General features: G+C 48.3%; 2 protein-coding genes across 12 annotated transcripts in view; both read right to left on the bottom strand.

The window, feature by feature from the left end:
- Positions 1–14,353, bottom strand: part of LOC309536746 (uncharacterized protein) — a 27,315-nt gene extending 12,962 nt beyond the window's left edge. Inside the window, exons 1-3 of one of the 9 annotated variants that reach the window (XM_082230999.1) lie at positions 14,098–14,353; positions 559–2,203; positions 283–364 (exon numbers count right to left, since the gene is read on the bottom strand). In XM_082230999.1, coding sequence (XP_082087125.1) covers positions 283–364; positions 559–957 — 481 coding nt within the window. In that variant the 5' untranslated portion in view covers positions 958–2,203; positions 14,098–14,353. The other 8 variants (XM_082231002.1, XM_082230994.1, XM_082230997.1 and 5 more) reach the window with 8 other exon arrangements.
- Positions 5,104–20,265, bottom strand: part of LOC309536738 (uncharacterized protein) — a 30,484-nt gene continuing 15,322 nt past the window's right edge. The window contains exons 1-6 of one of the 3 annotated variants that reach the window (XM_082230979.1): positions 14,421–14,550; positions 11,794–12,212; positions 11,518–11,599; positions 10,810–10,892; positions 10,257–10,383; positions 5,104–7,812 (exon numbers count right to left, since the gene is read on the bottom strand). In XM_082230979.1, the coding sequence (XP_082087105.1) occupies positions 5,711–7,812; positions 10,257–10,383; positions 10,810–10,892; positions 11,518–11,599; positions 11,794–12,212; positions 14,421–14,535 (2,928 nt within the window). In that variant the 5' untranslated portion in view covers positions 14,536–14,550 and the 3' untranslated portion in view covers positions 5,104–5,710. Of the gene's footprint in view, positions 7,813–10,256; positions 10,384–10,809; positions 10,893–11,517; positions 11,600–11,793; positions 12,477–14,420; positions 14,551–20,265 lie in introns of those variants that run through there. The other 2 variants (XM_082230981.1, XM_082230980.1) reach the window with 2 other exon arrangements.

Raw genomic sequence — 20,265 nt, forward strand, 5'->3', positions numbered from 1 at the left:
AAATTGCTAGGTTGGCAGGCACTGGGACCGAACAACGGAGCGCACCCCGCCGCGGGGATTCAAACCACCGACCTTTCGATCGGCAAGCCCTAGCCGCTGAGGCTTTACCCACAGCGCCAACCGTGTCCCTATTTCACATATTAGTTATCCTAAAATACATCCCCCTTTCTCTGGGCTCTTGGCCCCCTGTGATCTCCACCAAAGATGAGAATAATTCACGGATTAGTTTCAAAATCCACAACATGTGATAAAATGGGGGAGAAAAAACTCCTTCCTCCTTACCCAGTGGCCTTACTCTGGAATCCAACGGAGTTCTCTCTACCTCAGAAGAATCCGGACCCATTTCTGGAAACTGATCCTTCCCCTGCAAGAACAACAAGCAATCAAAACTATTAGATTGGAACTCGAATGGCAAAGGACACAAAAACTTTAGGGGTATCGGATATCATTCCTCGGGTGCTTTCCAAAAAAAGGATAACAAAATTAGTAGAGAATTGGGAGATACTCTCCCTCAAGTTCGGAACTCCTTGGAAGTATCCAGAGGAAAGTCTCTCTCACCTGCTGCTCTGCCTGACTCAGGAGGAAACCTTCAGCCAGGGCCACTGCCTGGGAACTGGTCTCCGCTCCACATTCCCTCACCCAGCTCTCCATCTCTGCTGGAAGGACAGCCAGGAACTGCTCCAAGATCACCAGGTCCAGCATCTCAGCTTTCGTGTGCCTTTCCGGCTTCAGCCACTGACGGCAAAGGTGGTAGAGTCGGTTGCAAACCTCTCGGGGTCCTTTGGCCTCCTGGTTGCAAAGCTGCCTGAGTTGCTGGCTCTGCACCTCTGAATGGAGGGTGTCCTCCTCACCCAGGATCCTTTGGACAGACTTTCCCCAGATTCCACCATGGCTAAGAGTTTGGATGGAATGGCCTCTTCCTGCTTCAGGCCCAGCTGAGTCTTGCTCATCATCCATCTCTGTTCTCAGGACACCTCCAAGAAATCGAAAAAAGTCCCTATGTCTTCTGCCAAGTTCTGTCTGTCCTAATGAGAGGTTTTAGCAAATCCCAAAAAGCAAATATATTTTTCTGATATACCGGTAAATCTGATACACAGTCAGGTGAATAGAAATATTCCCTGGGCAAGTGTGGATGAGTCTTGCTAGGAACCAGGGCTGCACGGCACCACAACTCAGACTGAGCTTTCTTTAAAAAATAAAGGAAGGAATAAAAGGAAGGAAGAATGGATGAGTGAGTCATCTGGACCAAAGGCAATAGTGGGGGTCCCTCCCACCCCCAAATGTCAGGGCACATTTCTTTCCTGCTTCTGCCTCATGTTGCAGCACTTGCAATCTCCCACATTCTCAAGACTCCTGGGGTGGGTCCCTCTTTCTTTATTCTGAGGGCCAGAGCTTCACCTGGCCAAAGAACAGGTGGGTGGGACCATATAACTTGTGTGTGGGGCCAAAGGACATTGTTTAAAAAAGAGAGATACAGGATTTGCCTTCTTTCTGTGATGGTATTAATTTTATACTCTTCTTAATATTGTAATATACTTTTTTAATCTGCCTTGGGAATTCTGGGTGGACATAAAGTTATTCTTTATGATGATGGGGGGGGGGACTTGTCACAGGAGGAGGGGAGACCAGCTAGAATCATCCCTACCTCTTGGCCTCCGTCATCTGAATCTCCTGCCTCTGGGTCTAGATTGCTCTCTGCCACAGATTCCCCTCGCTCACTAAGCCCCGTTACCTCTTCAGCGTCAGACACCTCCCCCCCCCCCAGTCTTCTCCCTCTGACCACTCTTCATTGCCCCCAAACCCCCACAACTGACCAAGAGCCGCCTTCCCTTGCGGGTTCCCCAGCTGGTTCCCCTCCCCATTCCTCTGTGCCCACCCAGTCCATGCAGCTCCCTCCTTGCATCCTTTATTCTGTTATCACCAGATTGGGCTGTGCTAACCTTTTGGGTGAAGACAGTCCAGCCTCCTGTTCTCACTGAGGCCAACCTGGGGCCTCTTCTGGGATGCCCACCAGCAGGGCTGGAGCCCAGGGATAACTCTCTTCCCCTGCATGGCTGCCTCCAACTGTGGGGGCCAGGAGCCAGAATTCGCCTCATTCTCTTCTCAAGGCATCTGGCTTGGTGGCCACCCCTTTCTCCTGTGGATGGGAGTTCCATGGGTCTACCTGCACACTGTGACATGGAAGGACTTCATTTATTTCTACCTCCAAATGTGTCCGTCTAGCTGCACATTAACCTGCATGAACGTGACTGCTTCCTCAATCCCGTCAGGATTCCTTTGCATGCCCTTTTCTTCCTGACTCAAGCCCCCCCCTCCCCAAGGGAGCAAGTAGCGTCTTGATGCAAAGGAAGAAGAGAGTTGCAGACCTCCTGATACTTGCAGCCTCCCTGGTTTTGCAGAGAGGAAGGGGGGCAGAACCTCTTATCCCTGACTTGGGGATCCCCCTGCAGGAGCTGAGCAGGCTCCCCATGGACCCGCCCCACTTCTCCCCAATGCACCCTAAGGCAGAAAAGAGAGGAAACTCACCAGGTCCCTGAAGGGAAACTGAGGCAGCTCCTGCAGCGGAGACGAAAGCCACCTCCCCCTCTTGCAGGGAGCGGGAGGGGCTTTTGTTCGGGAGGACCTCGTCCCTCCTTTATTTCCTGTCCTCTCTAGGAATGCAGCTCATTTCCTTTTAACCCTTGCAAGGTGGAGCCAACCAAGCTCACATTTTCTCTCCCTGAGAAGCTTAGGAGGAGCCACGCGGATTGCAGAAATATACCCGAATAAGGCAGGGGAGCTCCGTTGGTAGAACATGAGTCCCTTTGACCTCAGCGTCTCGGGTTCGAGCCCCAGGTTGGGCAAGAGATTCCTGCGCTGTCGCGGGTTGGGCTAGATGACTCTGGGGGTCCCAAAGGAGGATGACTCCCTGGCCCTCGTGGCTGGCCTTCTGCGCTGTTCCTTGGAGCCCTTGCAAAGCGGAGCTCCCCAGGCCCCCTTCTCTCTCTTCTTGGGGGACCCTCCTGGCTGCCCTGCCCCTGGGGACTCCCCCATCTCCCCAAGACAACCTAAACAGAAGAGAAAGAGACTCACCGGATCCCAGAAGGAGCTGAGACAACAGCCCTCCTCCTTGCAGGAAGGGATGGGGGAGAACCTCCTCCCTTTATTTCCGGTCCCCTCTAGGAATCCAGCTCCGTTCCTTTTAACCCTTGGCGAGTCGGGCTCATCCTCTCTTCCCCCCTCTCTCCCTCTGCAAAGCCGGAGCCCCGGGCATGGCCTGCACCCAGAAGGGGGGGCCTTATTTGGGGGACCCTCTGGACTGGCCTCTGAGCTGCTCCCTCCCTCGGAAACAGGAGCAGGAGGAGCACGAAAGGTCCTGCAAGGACATCCTCCTGGCGGGCCTTTTCCTCGCCACCAGCCTGGCTCTCATTTTGATGCCAGCAGCACCTTGAAAGGACCGAGACCTTAAAACCGCACCTGCCTCTTCCCGACCCCATTTCCTTCGGCGTTACTCTCTTATTTTCTCTTCCTAATACAGTGGTACCTCGGGTTACGAACTTAATTCGTTCTAGAGGTCCGTTCTTAACCTGAGGTACAACTTTAGCTAATGGGGCCTCCTGCTGCCACCATGCGATTTCTGTTCTCATCCTGAGGTAAAGTTCTTAACCCGAGGTTCTACTTCCACATTAGCGGAGTCTGTAACCTGAGGCACCACTGTAAAGCATTCTCCTTTTAATATTTGCTGCTTTCCCAAATATAAACACCTCTTCTTTTGATATGAGGAAGCTCCAGATAAACTATTAGTATCACCATGTAGAACTACAATCCGTTCCGGAAGAAATTTGAAAACTCAGGTGCAAAAGAAAAAATGGAAAAACAAGCAGTGGAAGCGCTTCAACGTCCAAGACGCATTCGAAAACAGAAGCAATTACTTCCAGGTTTTTGACATTTGAAAACTGAAACATTCAGGTTCCAAGATGCTAAAAACCCGAGGTTCCACTGTATATCAAATAAAATTTGTCTAGTACCCTTTAGATGTCACTATATAATCTTGCTTCTCCAACCTAACAATCAAGCTACAGAAATGAGCATGGAAACTTTGTACCTGGGATGCAAAATTTTATTGAAACAATGCTATGAGATTCTATTTCCTCTTTAACGCATTCCTGCCCTTAGCTCTTGCCTTCATCTTCTTCCTTCCATCTTTGAAGGGATATCCTGGAGGACCCTAAAGCAAACAAACTTGTCCTTCTCTTGCTCCCAGCTCCCTTTGGCGTGGGATGAACCAAGAACTCTGTTTCTTCATGGATAAAATTATTTCCTCTTGGCATACGCCCATAGTGAATAATCGGAGGACAGCAGAAAGGGAATCCTTGACTTAAGCTTCTCACAGAAGGAAAATATAAAGTATTTGAATTGCTCATGTGATCAGAATTTGCTTCTACATAACTGGTTTGTGACCCAGTGGAGGGAATACTTGAAACAAAAACTCAGAACCAAGAGAATGAGAGCAATCTCAGCATCCTGCAGGGACCTGGTTTATTCAAATTACTGCAATAGGATGGCCTTGCTAACCTGTTGTTCAGCAGAATTGCTAGTTCGAATAGGCTGCCAGGAGGCATATCAGAAGAAAGATGATATACACAGCACACAAAGACTCATAAAATGCCACAACACTCTTCCACTTGCATCAAGAAAAGTTACAGGTCATGGGATGCGTGGCTTCATGCGGATATCGACTCCTCTGAAATTACCTTGCTGTGTCCCCGAGTGCCCAGGTCATTTGGGTCTCATACGTCTCACTTAGACACCATGCCCATGGCAACCAGGACTTCCATGGGACTGTTGACATTTCAATCCCATATCTTACTTCCCTGGTACCAAAAGATGTCAAAGACCCCTGAGAAGATATGTGAGTTCTCACACGGATACTAGCTCAACTCCTCTCTCTTTTTCCCCCAAACATCACCTAGGGTCAGATAAGGCTGGAAGCGGTAGGCAATATACACATCACAGCTTTACACAGTGCAGGAGGGTGGCATGGGGATTACAAAATGCAGGCATACAAAAATCATGCCTAATATATTCTATTGAAAAGGCTAAATGCAATACGTACTAGGACACTTCGAACAGAATGAAAATCTATAATATCTAATATTCAATCAGCTATCACAATTTTTACACCAAGTCCTTCCTAGGAAAGTTCAGCATGGACAGCAACCTCATCAGTGTTGCCAAATCACTCTTATCCCTCACCCCAGGCATGACATGAAGAAAATATTCAATGAATGAATAGATCTTTATTTGTGTCAGCCACTTGCCATACCAATAAAACAACAATACGATATGCAAAGAATAAAAATTAAAAGTCCGTTATATAAAATACATTGTAGGGTTTTGAGTCAATAGTCAGATAGTGCCTCTTATTCTAATTCTCCCAGCTAAAAACCTTACGACCTTTGCTGTCACCTGCTCTTCTTGATCTGCCAAGAAAAAGTGTGAAGGCGGCATTAAACACCTTGGCCAAGAACTTGCAAGTCACAGTTCTGGGTACGTAGTAGAAATAGCTATGGGCCACCAGGTTTGGCAAAGAACCCAACTGCAATTCTCACCTCATACAAACTAAGGGCTCCTAAAATTTATCTGTATACAGCCACTACTATAATTTGCCCTCAATGTGAGTTCTTTGATGGGAAGCGAGGCGGGCCCTGTGTCTGAAGCTCTTTCCACATTATTGGCACTGAAATAGTTTCACCTCGCTGTGAATTCTTTGATGGATCGTGAGTTTGGCCTTCACAATGAATTTCTTTCCACATTCCAAGCACTGATAAGGTTTCTCCCCTGTATGAATTCTCTGATGGGAAGTTAAACTGCCCTTTTGACTGAAGCTCTTTCCACACTCTTGGCACTGATAGGGTTTCTCCCCTGTATGAATTCTCTGATGGACAGTGAGCTTGTTTCTCTCCCTGAAACTCTTTCCACATTCCAAGCACTGATAAGGTTTTTCCCCTTTATGAATTCTCTGATGGGAAGTTAAGCTGCCCTTTCTTCTGAAGGCCTTGCCACATTCCAAGCACTGATGGGGTGTCTCTCCTGTATGAATTGTTTGATGGGCCAAGAGGTGGCCTCTTCGAACGAAGCTCTTGCCACATTCCAAGCACTGATGGAGTTTTTCCCCCGTATGAATTCTCTGATGGACAGTAAACTGGCTTCTGCTACTGAATCTCTTGCCACACTCTTTGCACTGATGGGGTGTCTCTCCTGTATGAATTGTTTGATGGTCCATGAGATGGCCACTACGAACGAAGCTCTTGCCACATTCCAAGCACTGATAGGGTTTCTCCCCTGTATGACTTTGCTGATGGACAGTGAGATGGCTTTTTATTCTGAATTTCTTTCCACATTCCAAGCACTGATAGGGTTTCCCCCCTGTATGAATTCTCTGATGGACAGTAAAGTAGCTTCTGCTACTGAATCTCTTGCCACACTCTTGGCACTGATAGGGTTTCTCCCCTGTATGACTTCTCTGATGGACAGTGAGTTGGCTTTTTATTCTGAATCTCTTTCCACATTCCAAGCACTGATAGGGTTTCTCCCCCGTATGAATTCTTTGGTGTACAATAAGCTGGCCTTGGTGACTGAAGCTTTTTCCACATTCCAAGCAATGATAGGGTTTATCTCCAGTGTGAATTCTTTGATGGGAAATGAAATTTATTTTCCAAGTGAAGCTCTTTCCACAATCTAAGCACTGATATGGTTTCGCCCCAGAATGAATTCTGTGATGGGAAGTGAGTTGGCTGCTCTGACTGAAGCTCTTGCCACATTGCAAGCACTGATGGGGTTTCTCTCCTGTATGGATTCTATGATGTAAAGTAAGTTGGCCTTGTTGACTGAAGCTTTTTCCACATTCCAAGCAGTGATAAGGTTTCTCCCCTGTATGGATTCTTTGATGTACAGTAAGATGGCCTTGGTGACTGAAGCTTTTTCCACATTCCAAGCAGTGATAGGGTTTATTTCCAGTATGAATTCTTTGATGGGCAGTGAAACTTATTTTCCATGTGAAATTCTTGCCACATTGCAAGCACTGATATGGTTTCCCCCCGGAATGAATTATGTGATGGGAAGTGAGCTGGCTGCTCTGATTGAAGCTCTTGCCACATTGCAAGCACTGATAAGGTTTCTCCCCTGTATGAATTCTCTGATGGACAGCGATCTGGCTTTTTATTCTGAATCTCTTTCCACATTCCAAGCACTGATAAGGTTTCTCCCCTGTATGACCTCTCTGATGGACAGTGAGATGGCTTTTTATTCTGAATCTCTTTCCACATTCCAAGCAGTGATAGGGTTTATCTCCAGTATGAATTATTTGATGGGAAACGAGACTCATTTTCCAAGTGAAGCTCTTTCCACATTCCAAACACTGATAAGGTTTCTCCCCTGTATGAATTCTTTGATGGACAGTAAGCTGACCTTGTTGACTGAAGCTTTTTCCACATTCCAAACAGTGATAAGGTTTCTCCCCTGTATGAATTCTCTGATGGGTAGTTAAACTGCCCTTTTGACTGAAGCTCTTTCCACACTCTTGGCACTGATAGGGTTTCTCCCCTGTATGAATTCTCTGATGGACAGTGAACTTGTTTCTGTGACTGAAGCTCTTTCCACATTCCAAGCACTGATAGTGTTTCTTCTCAAAGGGATTTATTTTATTTGAAGTGGAATGGGAGCTCTGACTGAAGCTCTCTCTGCACTCTGAATATGGACATGATTTCCCTACTGTGTGGCTTTTGTCGTGGTTTCCCTCGTTCTTCAGCTCCAATTCATCACCACCTGCAACTGAGAGAGAAACAGATTGGAGCCTCAGGAAGCAATGGAACCACCAATTATGGAGCAGTGCTAATTAATGCTTGTGACCCAGGAAGAACTGAAGGGAGTTAGATGTGAGGTCTTCCTACAGGGTTCACTCATCTCTTTGGTCAACCCAGGACAGAAAGAAGCAAGAACTGAAACAAAAAATCTGACAGAAGCTACTTGAACTTCCTGGGGGGCCGCTAGGGGTGCATTTGAAGATGGCCGACAATACCATCTCTCTGGCTCACACGCGGTAATTAAGAGGCTAATATAGGAGTAATTAGCCTCCCGAGTTTTCCCAGGGGGATTGGGAAAACACTGCCTTGTCTGCGGTTGCCTATAAATCACCCCCGAGTTCGAAAGAAGGAAGGTGTGGGGGCACGAGACACACAGCACTCGTGTGGGTTTTTCGCTCTCCCGGACGCTACTTCTGACCGCGACCTGCGACCTGGTTGCAGGAGCTAAAAATAAACAATTAGAGAGCAGCAAATGCACATGTTTCGAGTAAAGAAAGGGAGTATCGACTGCTAACTGAAGCGACCTCTGTGAAGCTGAGTGACGGGCTGGATTCAACAGGAAAATATATCAAGAAGATACATCAAAGATGTCGGTATGTCGGAACGGGGTGGAAAGGGGGGGGACTTTTATTTTTTCCTCTATGTGATTACCTAACAACCCCCCCCAAGAAGAACCGTTGCAATAATTGATAACGAGAGATAGTAATGAACTGTGTGGAAATGAATTATTAACCAAAGGCTTTGTTTTGTGGAAGATCTGGAAAGGAATGGAAGGCTCTTGGAATGACGCAGTTCTAAAAAGGGATCAGCCATGACAGGCAGGCTTTGTTGCAGGATTGACGATCAAGAGGGGGAGGAAGCCATGGCTTTGCTATCATACTTGACTCTGTGTGTGATCTGGCAGAACCCTCTGAAAAGATCAATGTGGGAACGACAAGTCTGTAAACGTTAATGAGCAGACGCTAAGACTGTTTTCTATGGAAGGGCTGAAATGGCGTCTGCCGTCTGAATATGATTTTTGGATTAATGTGAAAATCCACACAGGACTATAACAACGTTTGTTTCAACTCGCTTGTGGAGACTTTCAGAGGTTATAAAGAAAGGAAAAAAATACGATAACAACAAGAAGATTGAATGATTACAGTGGTGCCCCGCAAGACGAATGCCTCACAAGACGGAAAACCCGCTAGACGAAAGGGTTTTCCGTTTTTGAGCTGCTTAGCAAGACGATTTTCCCTATGGGCTTGCTTTGCAAGACGAAAACGTCTTGCAAGTGTTCCAATTTTTTTTCGCTTTTTTGCCCCTTTTTCTAAGCCGCTAAGCCACTAATAGCCTTTTAGCCGCTAATCCGCTAAGCCTTTAATAGCCGCTAATAGCCTTTTAGCCGCTAAGCCGCTAAGCCTTTAATAGCCGCTAAACCTTTAATAGCCGCTAAACCGCTAATAGCGCTAATCCGCTAATGGGCTTGCTTTGCAAGACGAAAAAACCGCTAGACGAAGAGGCTCGCGGAACGGATTAATTTTGTCTTGCGAGGCACCACTGTATTTGTAAAGGAAAACAACAAAGAGATGAATGGGCAGAACTGTGAACATCAAATGGACAGAACTGTGAACATCAAAGCAGCAGAAATAAGAGATGATTGGATCCCTTTTTGGATCACTTTCTGAGTTCGAAGCATGGGTACCCCCAACAAAAATTTAAAATTCGGCTTTGTAATTTGGAACTAATGTGATTTGATTGGTTTATTAATATATATTTTTTTAAAAAAAGTTACTTGAACTTCCTGAATAACTTTGAAGCCTACATTTAAGAAGGCCTTGTGCAGTTTAGAGGATCCTGGGGAAAATACGGAGGGGTATCTTATCTCCCCCAGAGGCTCTTCAGCTGAGCTCCTTTCCCCCTGCTCAGCACCCTACACCTCTGGCAGCCCTGTCCCTATGAGGGGAAGGAGAAGGGTCAGCCTTCCTTCTCCTCCTGCTCCTCTGCATCTGGCCAGAGGGTTCCCAGCCCTGCTGGAGTCATGGCTGCTTTCCTGAGGCCCTTCCTCTGCTGCTGCCCCTGGTGAAGGAGCCCTGATGGGAGGCTGTGGGGCTGCAGACAGGCCAGCCCTTCAAGAGCAAAAGGGGAGCCATCTTGGAAGGGGGTAGGCATGATGATGATAATTGTAATAATTTTATGGTTTATAACCTGCCCATCTGGCTGGCTTTCATGCTTTGAAAAGGCAGAACTGGAGGAAGAATATTCACAGGGAAAGCAGTCAATAGTCTTCCAACTAAGGCTTGCTGTGGGAGTGTTAACATCCCAGGTACTGCAGGTGGTGCTGTTGACCCCCATCAAAAAATCAGAGGTTCCTCCCATGGAGATATGTCTTGAATTTCAAAGCAAATAGGATGATCCAAGAGGAAGCCTTACCGAGAGAGTCCAAGATCCCACGATTCTCCTCCATGACTTCCTTGTGCAGAGCTCTCTGGTCAGGATCCAGCAACGCCCACTCCTCGTCTGTGAAATGCACAGCTACATCTTCAAAGCACACTGGACACTAAAAGAAAAAGAAAAAGGTTGTCCTCTTAGAAAACATCAAGGTGAACTCTTACACTTTGCTCTGATGTTTTAATGGGATTCTTCTTCTGCACATTTCATTATGGACACATCCCCATTTGCCACATGGAAGGATCCCCTTCCTTCTTTCCCTGTGTGCTGTTCTTGCCAGGTGGGGAGGACCCTCCTGATGCCCTATAGACAACTTCAAGGTGTGCAGGGGGACAATGACCAGGGAATGGGAGGGGGAAAGCCTCATTGTGCGACTGATGGGGTGAATCCTGGCCACTGTTTGGTGTGGTGTGGAAACTGCTTAGAAGGCGATTTTAGCATTCAACCCTTCTTTCCTTGGCGGTTCCTCCCACCTTTCCTCTGTGTCCAACCCGTCCATAACATCCCCTTTCCCCAAATGGCTCCTTCCTCCTACCTGCTCTGCTTCCACAGGGGCAGTTTCCCCTTCGCCACCGAGAAAAGATGGAGAAACAGGTCTTGCTGGCATCGTTCGGTCTCCTACGAGAGAAAAAGGTAAGTGCATGCTTCACTCAGAAGGAAAACTATAGGTGGGCCTTACAAAAAGTAAGAGTAGCCATGTAAACGTGGACGTTGGTAACCATTTCACATATTAGGTAAAGGTAAAGGTACCCCTGCCCGTACGGGCCAGTCTTTACAGACTCTAAGGTTGTGCGCCCATCTCACTTAAGAGGTCGGGGGGAAGCGCTGTCCGGAGACACTTCCGGGTCACGTGGCCAGCGTGACAAAGCTGCATCTGGCGAGCCAGCGCAGCACACGGAAACGCCGTTTACCTTCCCGCCAGTAAGCGGTCCCTATTTATCTACTTGCACCCAGGGGTGCTTTCGAACTGCTAGGTTGGCAGGCGCTGGGACCGAGCAACGGGAGCGTACCCCGCCGCGGGGATTCAAACCGCCTACCTTTCGATCGGCAAGCCCTAGGCGCTAAGGCTTTTACCCACAGCGCCACCCGCATCCCTATTAGTTGTGCAAAAATACATCACCCTTTCTCTGGGCTCTTGGCTTCACATGTCTTCTCCAAAAAAAAGATGTAGAAAACTCACACATTAGTTTCAAAAACAACATAATGTGACAAAATGGGGGAGAAAAAACTCCTTCCTCCTTACCTGGTGGCCTCTCTCTGGAGTTCAACAGAGTTCTCTCTACCTCAGAGGAATCCAGACCCATTTCTGGAAACTGATCCTTCCCCTGCAAGAGCAACAAGCATTCAAAAGAATTAGATTAGAACTGGAATGGCAAAGGACACAAAAACTTTAGGGGTATCAGATATCATTCTTCGGATGCTTTCCAAAAAATGGATGACAAAATTAGTAGAGAATTGGGGGATACTCTCCCTCAAGTTCGGAGCCCCTTGGGAGTATCCAGAGGAAAGTCTCTCTCACCTGCTTTGTCTCTGCCTGCTTTCTCTCCTCTGCCTGGCTCAGGAGGAAACCTTCAGCCAGGGCCACCGCCTGGGAACTGGTCTCCGCTCCACATTCCCTCACCCAGCTCTCCATCTCTGGTGGAAGGACAGCCAGGAACTGCTCCAAGATCACCAGGTCCAGCATCTCAGCTTTTGTGTGGGTTTCTGGTTTCAGCCACTGACGGCAAATGTGGTAAAGTCGGTTGCAAACCTCTCGGAGTCCTTTGGCCTCCTGGTAGCAAAGCCGCCTGAGCTGCTGGCTCTGCACATCTGAGCGGAGGGTGTCCTCCTCACCCAAGATCCTTTGGACAGAATTTCCCCAGATTTCTCCATGGCTAAGAGTTTGGATGGAATGAAGTCTTGCTGCTTCAGGCCCAGCTGAGTCTTGCTCATCCATCTCTGTTCTCAGGACACTTCCAAGAAATCGAAAGTTCTGCCAAGTTCTGCCTGTCCTAATGAGAGGTTTTAGCAAATCCTAAAAATATATTTTTTCTGATATACCAGTAAATCTGATACACAGGGAGGTGAATAGAAATATTCCCTGGGCAAGCGTGGATGAGTCTTGCTAGGAACCAGGGCTGGACTGCACCACAACTCAGACTGAGCTTTCCTTAAAAAATAAAGGAAGGAAGGAAGTCAGAATGGATGAGTGAGTCATCTGTACTAAGTGTAACTGGGACCCAGGGCAATAGTGGGGGGTCCTTCCCACGCCCAAATGTCAGGGCACATTTTTTCCTGCTTCTGCCTCATGTTGCAGCACTTGCAATCTCCCTCATTCTCAAGACTATTGGGGCGGGTCCCTCTTTCGTTATTCTGAGGGCCAGATCTTTACCTGGCCACCCACCTGAGGACCAGAGCTTCACCTGGCCAAAGAACAGGTGGGTGGGACCAAAGGACAGTGTTAGAAAAAGAGAGATAGGATTTGCCATCTTGCTGTGATTGTAATAATTTCATATAAATGTACCCCTGACCATCAGGTCCAGTCGTGACCGGCTCTAGGGTTGCGCGCTCATCTCATTCAAGAGGCCGGGAGCCGGCGCTTGTCCGCAGACAGCTTCCAGGTCATGTGGCCAGCGTGACTAAGCCGCTTCTGGCGAACCAGCGCAGCACACGGAAACGCCGTTTACCTTCCCGCTGGAGAGCGGTCCCTATTTATCTGCTTGCACTTTGGGGTGCTTTCGAACTGCTAGGTTGGCAGGATTATAAATAAATTTATACTCTTCATAATATTGTGATTTACTGTTTTAATGTGCCATGGGAATTTTGGGTGGATATCACGTAATTGATTATTATGATGGGGGGGAAGAGCTTGTCACAGGAGGAGGGGAGACCCCTATTCCTCTTCACCAGCCAGAATCATCCCTACCTCTTGGCCTCCCTCATCCCAATCTGCTGCCTCTGCATCTAGATTGCTCTCTGCCACAGATTCCCCCGCTCACTAAGCCCCATTACCTCTTCAGCTTCAGATACCTCCTCCTCCCAGACTTCTCCCTCTGACCACTCTTCATTGCCCCCAAACCCCTCCCCTGGCCCAGAGCCGCCTTCCCTTGCGGGTTCCCCAGCTGGTTCCCTTCCCCATTCCTCTGTGCCCACCCAGTCCATGCAGCTCCCTCCTTGCATTCTTTATTCTGTTATCACCAGGTTGGGCTGTGCTAACCTTTTGAGTGAAGACAGTCCAGCCTCCTGTTCTCACTGAGGCCAACCTGGGGCATCTTTTGGGAAGCCCACCAGCAGGGCTGGAGCCCAGGGCAACTCTCTCCCCCTGCATGGCTGCCCCCAACTGTGGGGGCCTGGAGCCATCGCTAGCCCTCTGCTCCTCCCTGAATTGGCCTCATCCTCTTCTCAAGACATCCTCCTGTGGATGGGAGTTCCATGGGTCAGTATACCTGAAGGTGCATTTCCACTCCCATCGTTCTGCCCAGACACTGAGATCCAGCTCCGAGGGCCTTCTGGTGGTTCCCTCACTGCGAGAAGCAAAGCTACAGGGAACCAGGCAGAGGGCCTTCTCAGTAGTGGCACCTGCCCTGTGGAACGCCCTCCCACCAGATGTCAAAGAGAACAACAACTACCTGACATTTAGAAGACATCTGAAGGCAGCCCTGCTCAGGGAAGTTTTTAATGTGTGACATTTTAATGTATTTTTAATCTCTGTTGGAAGCTGCCCTGATTGGCTGGGGAGACCCAACCAGATGGGTTGGGCACAAATAATAATAATAAGAATAATAATAATCATTTTTTATTATAACTGCACACTGCAACATAGAAGGACTTCATTTATTTCTACCTCCAAATGTGTTCATCTGGCTGCCACCTGCGTTAATGAACGTGACTGTTTCCTCAATCCCATCGGGGTTCCTTTGCCTGCCCTTTCCTTCCTGACTCAAGCCCCCCCCCTCCCCAAGGGAGCAAGTGGCGTCTTGATGCAAAGGAAGAAGAGACTTGCAGACCTCCTGCTACTTGCAGCCCCCCTGGTTTTGCAGAGAGGAAGGGGGGCAGAACCTCTTATCCCTGACTTGGGGATCCCCCTGCAGGAGCTGAGCAGGCTCCCCATGGACCCGCCCCACTTCTCCCCAGTGCACCCTAAGGCAGAAAAGAGAGGAAACTCACCAGGTCCCTGAAGGGAAACTGAGGCAGCTCCTGCAGCGGAGACGAAAGCCACCTCCCCCTCTTGCATGGAGGAAGCTGGGAAAGTGGGAGGGGCTTCTGCTCGGGAGGACCGCATCCCCCACGTATTTCCCCTCCTCTCTAGGAATCCAGCTCCGTTCCTTTTAACCCTTGGCGAGCCGGGCGCCCCAGCTCCTCCTCTCTCCCTCTGCAAAGCCGGAGCCCCGGGCATGGCCTGCACCCAGAAGGGGGGGCCTTATTTGGGGGACCCTCTGGGCTGGCCTCTGAGCTGCTCCCTCCCTCGGAAACAAGCAGGAGGAGCACGAAAGACCCGGAGGGGGAGAGGCTCTGCAACAAACTTTCCGGGCACCAGCCTGGTTTTACTTTGGTGTAAACTGCACCTTGAAAGGACTGAGACCTGAACTCTGAGCCCAAACACTGCCTTAAAACCGCACCTGCCTCTTCCTGACCCCGTTCCCTATGGCGTTACTCTCTTGCTTTTTTTACTTTTCCTGGGCAAGGTGATTGAGAGAGCGGTTGCTGAACAGCTTGGTAGGTTTCTGGATGAAACATCGGCTCTGGATCCATTCCAGTCCGGCTTCCGCGCTGGTCATGGGACCGAGACGGCTCTGGTCGCCCTAACAGATGATCTCCGTAGACAGCTGGATCGAGGCGGGTCGGGGCTGCTGATTCTTCTAGATCTGTCAGCAGCTTTCGACATGGTCGATCACGAACTCCTGGACCACCGCCTTGCCGACGTGGGGATCCAGGGCACAGTCCTTCAATGGCTGCGCTCGTTTCTCTCTGGTCGGGGACAGAGGGTGGCGCTTGGGGGGGAACTGTCATCCCGCCACTCCTTGGTGTGTGGAGTGCCTCAGGGTGCGATTCTCTCCCCGATGCTTTTTAACATCTTTATGCGCCCCCTCGCCCAGCTTGTCCGGAGTTTTGGGCTGGGCTGCCATCAGTATGCCGATGACACCCAACTCTATCTGTTGATGGATGGCCATCCTGTCTCGGCCCCAGACACACTGACCAGATGTCTGGAAGCTGTGGCTGGATGGTTACGTGGGAGCCGGTTGAAGTTAAATCCTTCGAAGACAGAGGTCCTGTGGCTGGGACGGGACGATATGGGATTGAGGGGGCAACTCCCATCTCTTGCGGGGGTGCAATTAGTGCCAGCTCCGTCCGTCAAGAGTTTGGGTGTAATCTTCGATACCTCCCTCTCCATGGAGGCACAGATTGCAGCTATAACAAAGGCGGCATTTTTTCATCTCTGCCAAGCTAAGCAGTTGGCTCCTTACCTCTCTCACCCTGACCTAGCCACTGTGATCCACACGACGGTCACCTCCAGACTGGATTATTGTAACTCGCTCTACGTAGGGCTGCCCTTGAGACTGACCCAGAAACTCCAGCGGGTGCAGAATGCCGCAGCGAGACTCCTTACGGGGTCTTCGCTGCGGGATCACATTCATCCGGTGCTATACCACCTGCACTGGCTCCCGGTGGAGTACAGGATCAGGTTTAAGGTGCTGGTTTTAACCTTCAAAGCCCTACACGGCCTAGGACCCTCGTATCTACGGGACCGCCTCTCCTGGTATGCCCCACAGAGGAACTTACGGTCCTCAAATAAAAACATCTTGAAGGTCCCAGGCCACAGAGAGGTTAGGCTGGCCTCAACTAGAGCCAGGGCTTTTTCGGCTGCGGCTCCAACCTGGTGGAACGCTCTGTCACAAGAGACTAGGACCCTGCAGGACTTGACATCTTTCCGCAGGGCCTGCCAGACAGAGCTGTTCCACCAGGCCTTTGGTTAGGGCACAGCCTGACTCCCTCCTTTGGCAATCTTTACAATACTTTCGTTTATGGTTGCCATCAATTTTGATTTTAATTAATTCTTATGATGTTTTTATAATGTTGCACTATTTTAGTGTTGTTAGCCGCCCTGAGCCCGGCTTCGGCTGGGGAGGGCAGGATATAAATAAAAATTTTTATTATTATTATTATTATTACTTTTTCCTCCTAATAAAGCATTTTCCTTTTCATATTTCCTATTTTCCCAAATAAAGAGAACCCTTCTTGTGATATGTGGAAGCTCTAGGTAAACTTACATATAACTATTTGTATCGCCATGTAGAACTATAATCCATTCTGGAAGACATTCAAAAACTGAGGCACAAAAGAAAAAAAAATGGAAAAACACGCAGCAGAAGCTGTGTCTGAGGCACGTTCGAAAATGGAAGCAATTACTTCCAGTTTTTCAGCATTTGAAGACCAAAACATTTGGCTTCCAGGACACTCAAAAACCGAGGTTCGACTGTATATCAAATAAACTTTATATACAGTGGTACCTCAGGTTACAGACACCTCAGGTTACAGATGCTTCAGGTTACAGACTCCGCTAACCCAGAAATAGTACCTCAGGTTAAGAACTTTGCTTCAGGATGAGAACAGAAATTTCAGGGCGGCAGCAGGAGGCCCTTTAGCTAAAGTGATACCTCAGGTTAAGAACGGTTTCAGGTGAAGAACGGAGCTCCGGAACGAATTAAGTTCTTAACCCGAGGTACCACTGTATCTAGTATCCTTTAGATCTGCCTATATAACCTTGCTTCTCCCACCTTACAATCAGTGTGGGTTCTCCGTGGGTTGGAGAAATGAATTTGCCCACAAGCCTTACACCTTCTTGCACTCCACAGCAATGCAACTCCCCTCACCTTGCAAAATGACGGACCCATGGCGTTTAGGACACACACACCCCCAATCCTAGGGGTGTATGAAATCCAGATTTGCCTTGCATAGGGCTTCTTCCTCCTGCTCCTGTTGCTGCTTGTTTAGGGAACCCGGTTGCAACACAACAAACGACCATTGCTTAAAGTGCCTTTACTTCACTTCTCCTTGGTTGGGGTTCACCCATCCTTCTGACCATTGAGGAGCCTGATAGGGTTTCCTGAACCACCAACGTATTTTTACAAGCATTTCAACCCCTCGCATCAATTGTTGCTTTGTATATGTTTTTCTGGGACGCGGGTGGCGCTGTGGGTTAAACCACAAAGCCTAGGACTTGCCAATCAGAAGATCAGCGGTTCGAATTCCCGCGATGGGGTGAGCTCCCGTTGCTCGGTCCCTGCTCCTGCCAACCTAGCAGTTCGAAAACATGTCAAAGTGCAAGAAGATAAATAGGTACCGCTCTGGCAGGAAGGTAAACGGCGTTTCCGTGTGCTGCTCTGGTTTGCCAGAAGCGGCTTAGTCATGCTGGCCACATGACCCGGAAGCTGTACGCTGGATCCCTCGGCCAGTAAAGCGAGATGAGCGCCGCAACCCCAGAGTCAGCCACTATTGGACCTAATGGTCAGGGGTCCCTTTATATGTTTTTCTGTCTCTCACTCTGTATGCACACACTTGTGCAAGGAGCAGAGTGTTTGCTTAACTGCTCAACTTCGAAAATGAAGAGCAGGTAATAGTGCCACTGTATTCTGCTCTGGTCAGACCTCACCTGGAGTACTGTGTCCAGTTCTGGGCACCACAGTTCAAGAAGGACACTGACAAACTGGAACGTGTCCAGAGGAGGGCAACAAAAATGGTCAAAGGCCTGGAAACGATGCCTTATGAGGAACGGCTAAGGGAGCTGGGCATGTTTAGCCTGGAGAAGAGGAGGTTAAGGGGTGATATGATAGCCATGTTCAAGTATATAAAAGGATGTCACATAGAGGAGGGAGAAAGGTTGTTTTCTGCTGCTCCAGAGAAGTGGACACGGAGCAATGGATCCAAACGACAAGAAAGAAGATTCCACCTAAACATTAGGAAGAACTTCCTGACAGTAAGAGCTGTTTGACAGTGGAATTTGCTGCCAAGGAGTGTGGTGGAGTCTCCTCCTTTGGAGGTCTTTAAGCAGAGGCTTGACAACCATATGTCAGGAGTGCTCTGATGGTGTTTCCTGCTTGGCAGGGGGTTGGACTCGATGGCCCTTGTGGTCTCTTCCAACTCTAGGATTCTAGGATTCTAAGAGGATAGCACTTGACTTAAGCTTCTCACAGACGAAAGGTTGAGACTATGGCCTTTTATCGCAAACGTGCTCTGTGTGTGTTCAGAACATACCAGGAATAAAAATAAAATAAAATAAAATAATAATAATAATAATAATAATAATAATAATAATAAAAATAAATTATTTGTACCCCGCCCATCTGACTGGGTTTCCCCAGCCACTCTGGGCGGCTTCCATCCGGATATTAAAAACAATACAACGTCAGACATAAAAACTTCCCTAAACAGGGCCGCCTTCAGTCGTCTTTTAAAAGGAAGCGCTTCAAGCAGACACTGCCACCATCCTGGTCACGCTGAGGATGACTATGGCAATCAGGAATAGAATAGAACAGAAATGCAGAGTCGAAAGTCACCCCAAAGGATATCTAGTCCAACTACTGACAATGCAGGAATCTCAATGAGAGATGGCCACCCAACATCTGATTAAAAACCTCCCAAGAAGGAGAGGACATCACCTTCTGATGGAGTCTGCTCTACTGTTGAACAGTTCTTACTGTCAGAGAGATCTGCCTGAAGTTTAATCAGAACCCCATTCCACGATCTTTAAGCCACTGGTTCATATCCTAACCTCCAGAGCAGGAGAAGAAAAGGAGCACCACCAATTTGCAGCTTCGAGGCTCTGAAAGAGGAAACACTGTGAGCATCCCTACTCATGCTGGCATCTTCAGATCAAGGGTGCTATACAAAGTTAATAGCAATAGAAATATGTGAAAACAAACAAGATGAATTTTAACAGGGAGAAATGTAAAGTATTGCACTTGGGCAAAAAAAATGAGAGGCACAAATACAAGATGGGGGACACCTGGCTTGAGAGCAGTACATGTGAAAAGGATCTAGGAGTCTTGGTTGACCACAAACTTGACATGAGCCAACAGTGTGACGCGGCAGCTAAAAAAGCCAATGCAATTCTGGGCTGCATCAATAGGAGTATAGCATCTAGATCAAGGGAAGTAATAGTGCCACTGTATTCTGCTCTGGTCAGACCTCACCTGGAGTACTGTGTCCAGTTCTGGGCACCACAATTCAAGACGGACACTGACAAACTGGAACGTGTCCAGAGGAGGGCAACCAAAATGGTCAAAGGCCTGAAAACGATGCCTTATGAGGAACGGCTAAGGGAGCTGGGCATGTTTAGCCTGGAGAAGAGGAGGTTAAGGGGTGATATGATAGCCATGTTCAAATATAGAAAAGGATGTCACCTAGAGGAGGGAGAAAGGTTGTTTTCTGCTGCTCCAGAGAAGCGGACACGGAGCAATGGATCCAAACTACAAGAAAGAAGATTCCACCTAAACATTAGGAAGAACTTCCTGACAGTAAGAGCTGTTTGACAGTGGAATTTGCTGCCAAGGAGTGTGGTGGAGTCTCCTTCTTTGGAGGTGTTTAAGCAGAGCCTTGACAACCATATGTCAGGAGTGCTCTGATGGTGTTTCCTGCTTGGCAGGGGGTTGGACTCGATGGCCCTTGTGGTCTCTTCCAACTCTAGGATTCTATGAATTGTTCGTGTGGCAAGTATGTGAATTGTTCGTGTGGTAAGAATTTGCTTCTACCTCACCAGTTCGTTACCCAGGGGAGGGAACACCTTAAACAAAAACTCAGAACCAAGAGAATGAGAGCAATCTTTTAATGGGAAGCTTTTAATGTTTAACAGACCACTGTATTTTAATACTTTGTTGGAAGCCATCCAGGGTGGTTGGGGAGACCCAGCCAGATGGGCGGGTTTAAATAAGAAATTATTATTATTATTATTATCCTGCAGGAACCTGGTTTATGCAAACTATTGCAATAGGAGAGCCTTGCTAACCAGTTGTTC

Source organism: Podarcis vaucheri (assembly GCF_965113315.1).
Source record: "Podarcis vaucheri genome assembly, chromosome: 7".
NCBI classification, from domain to species: domain Eukaryota; kingdom Metazoa; phylum Chordata; class Lepidosauria; order Squamata; family Lacertidae; genus Podarcis; species Podarcis vaucheri.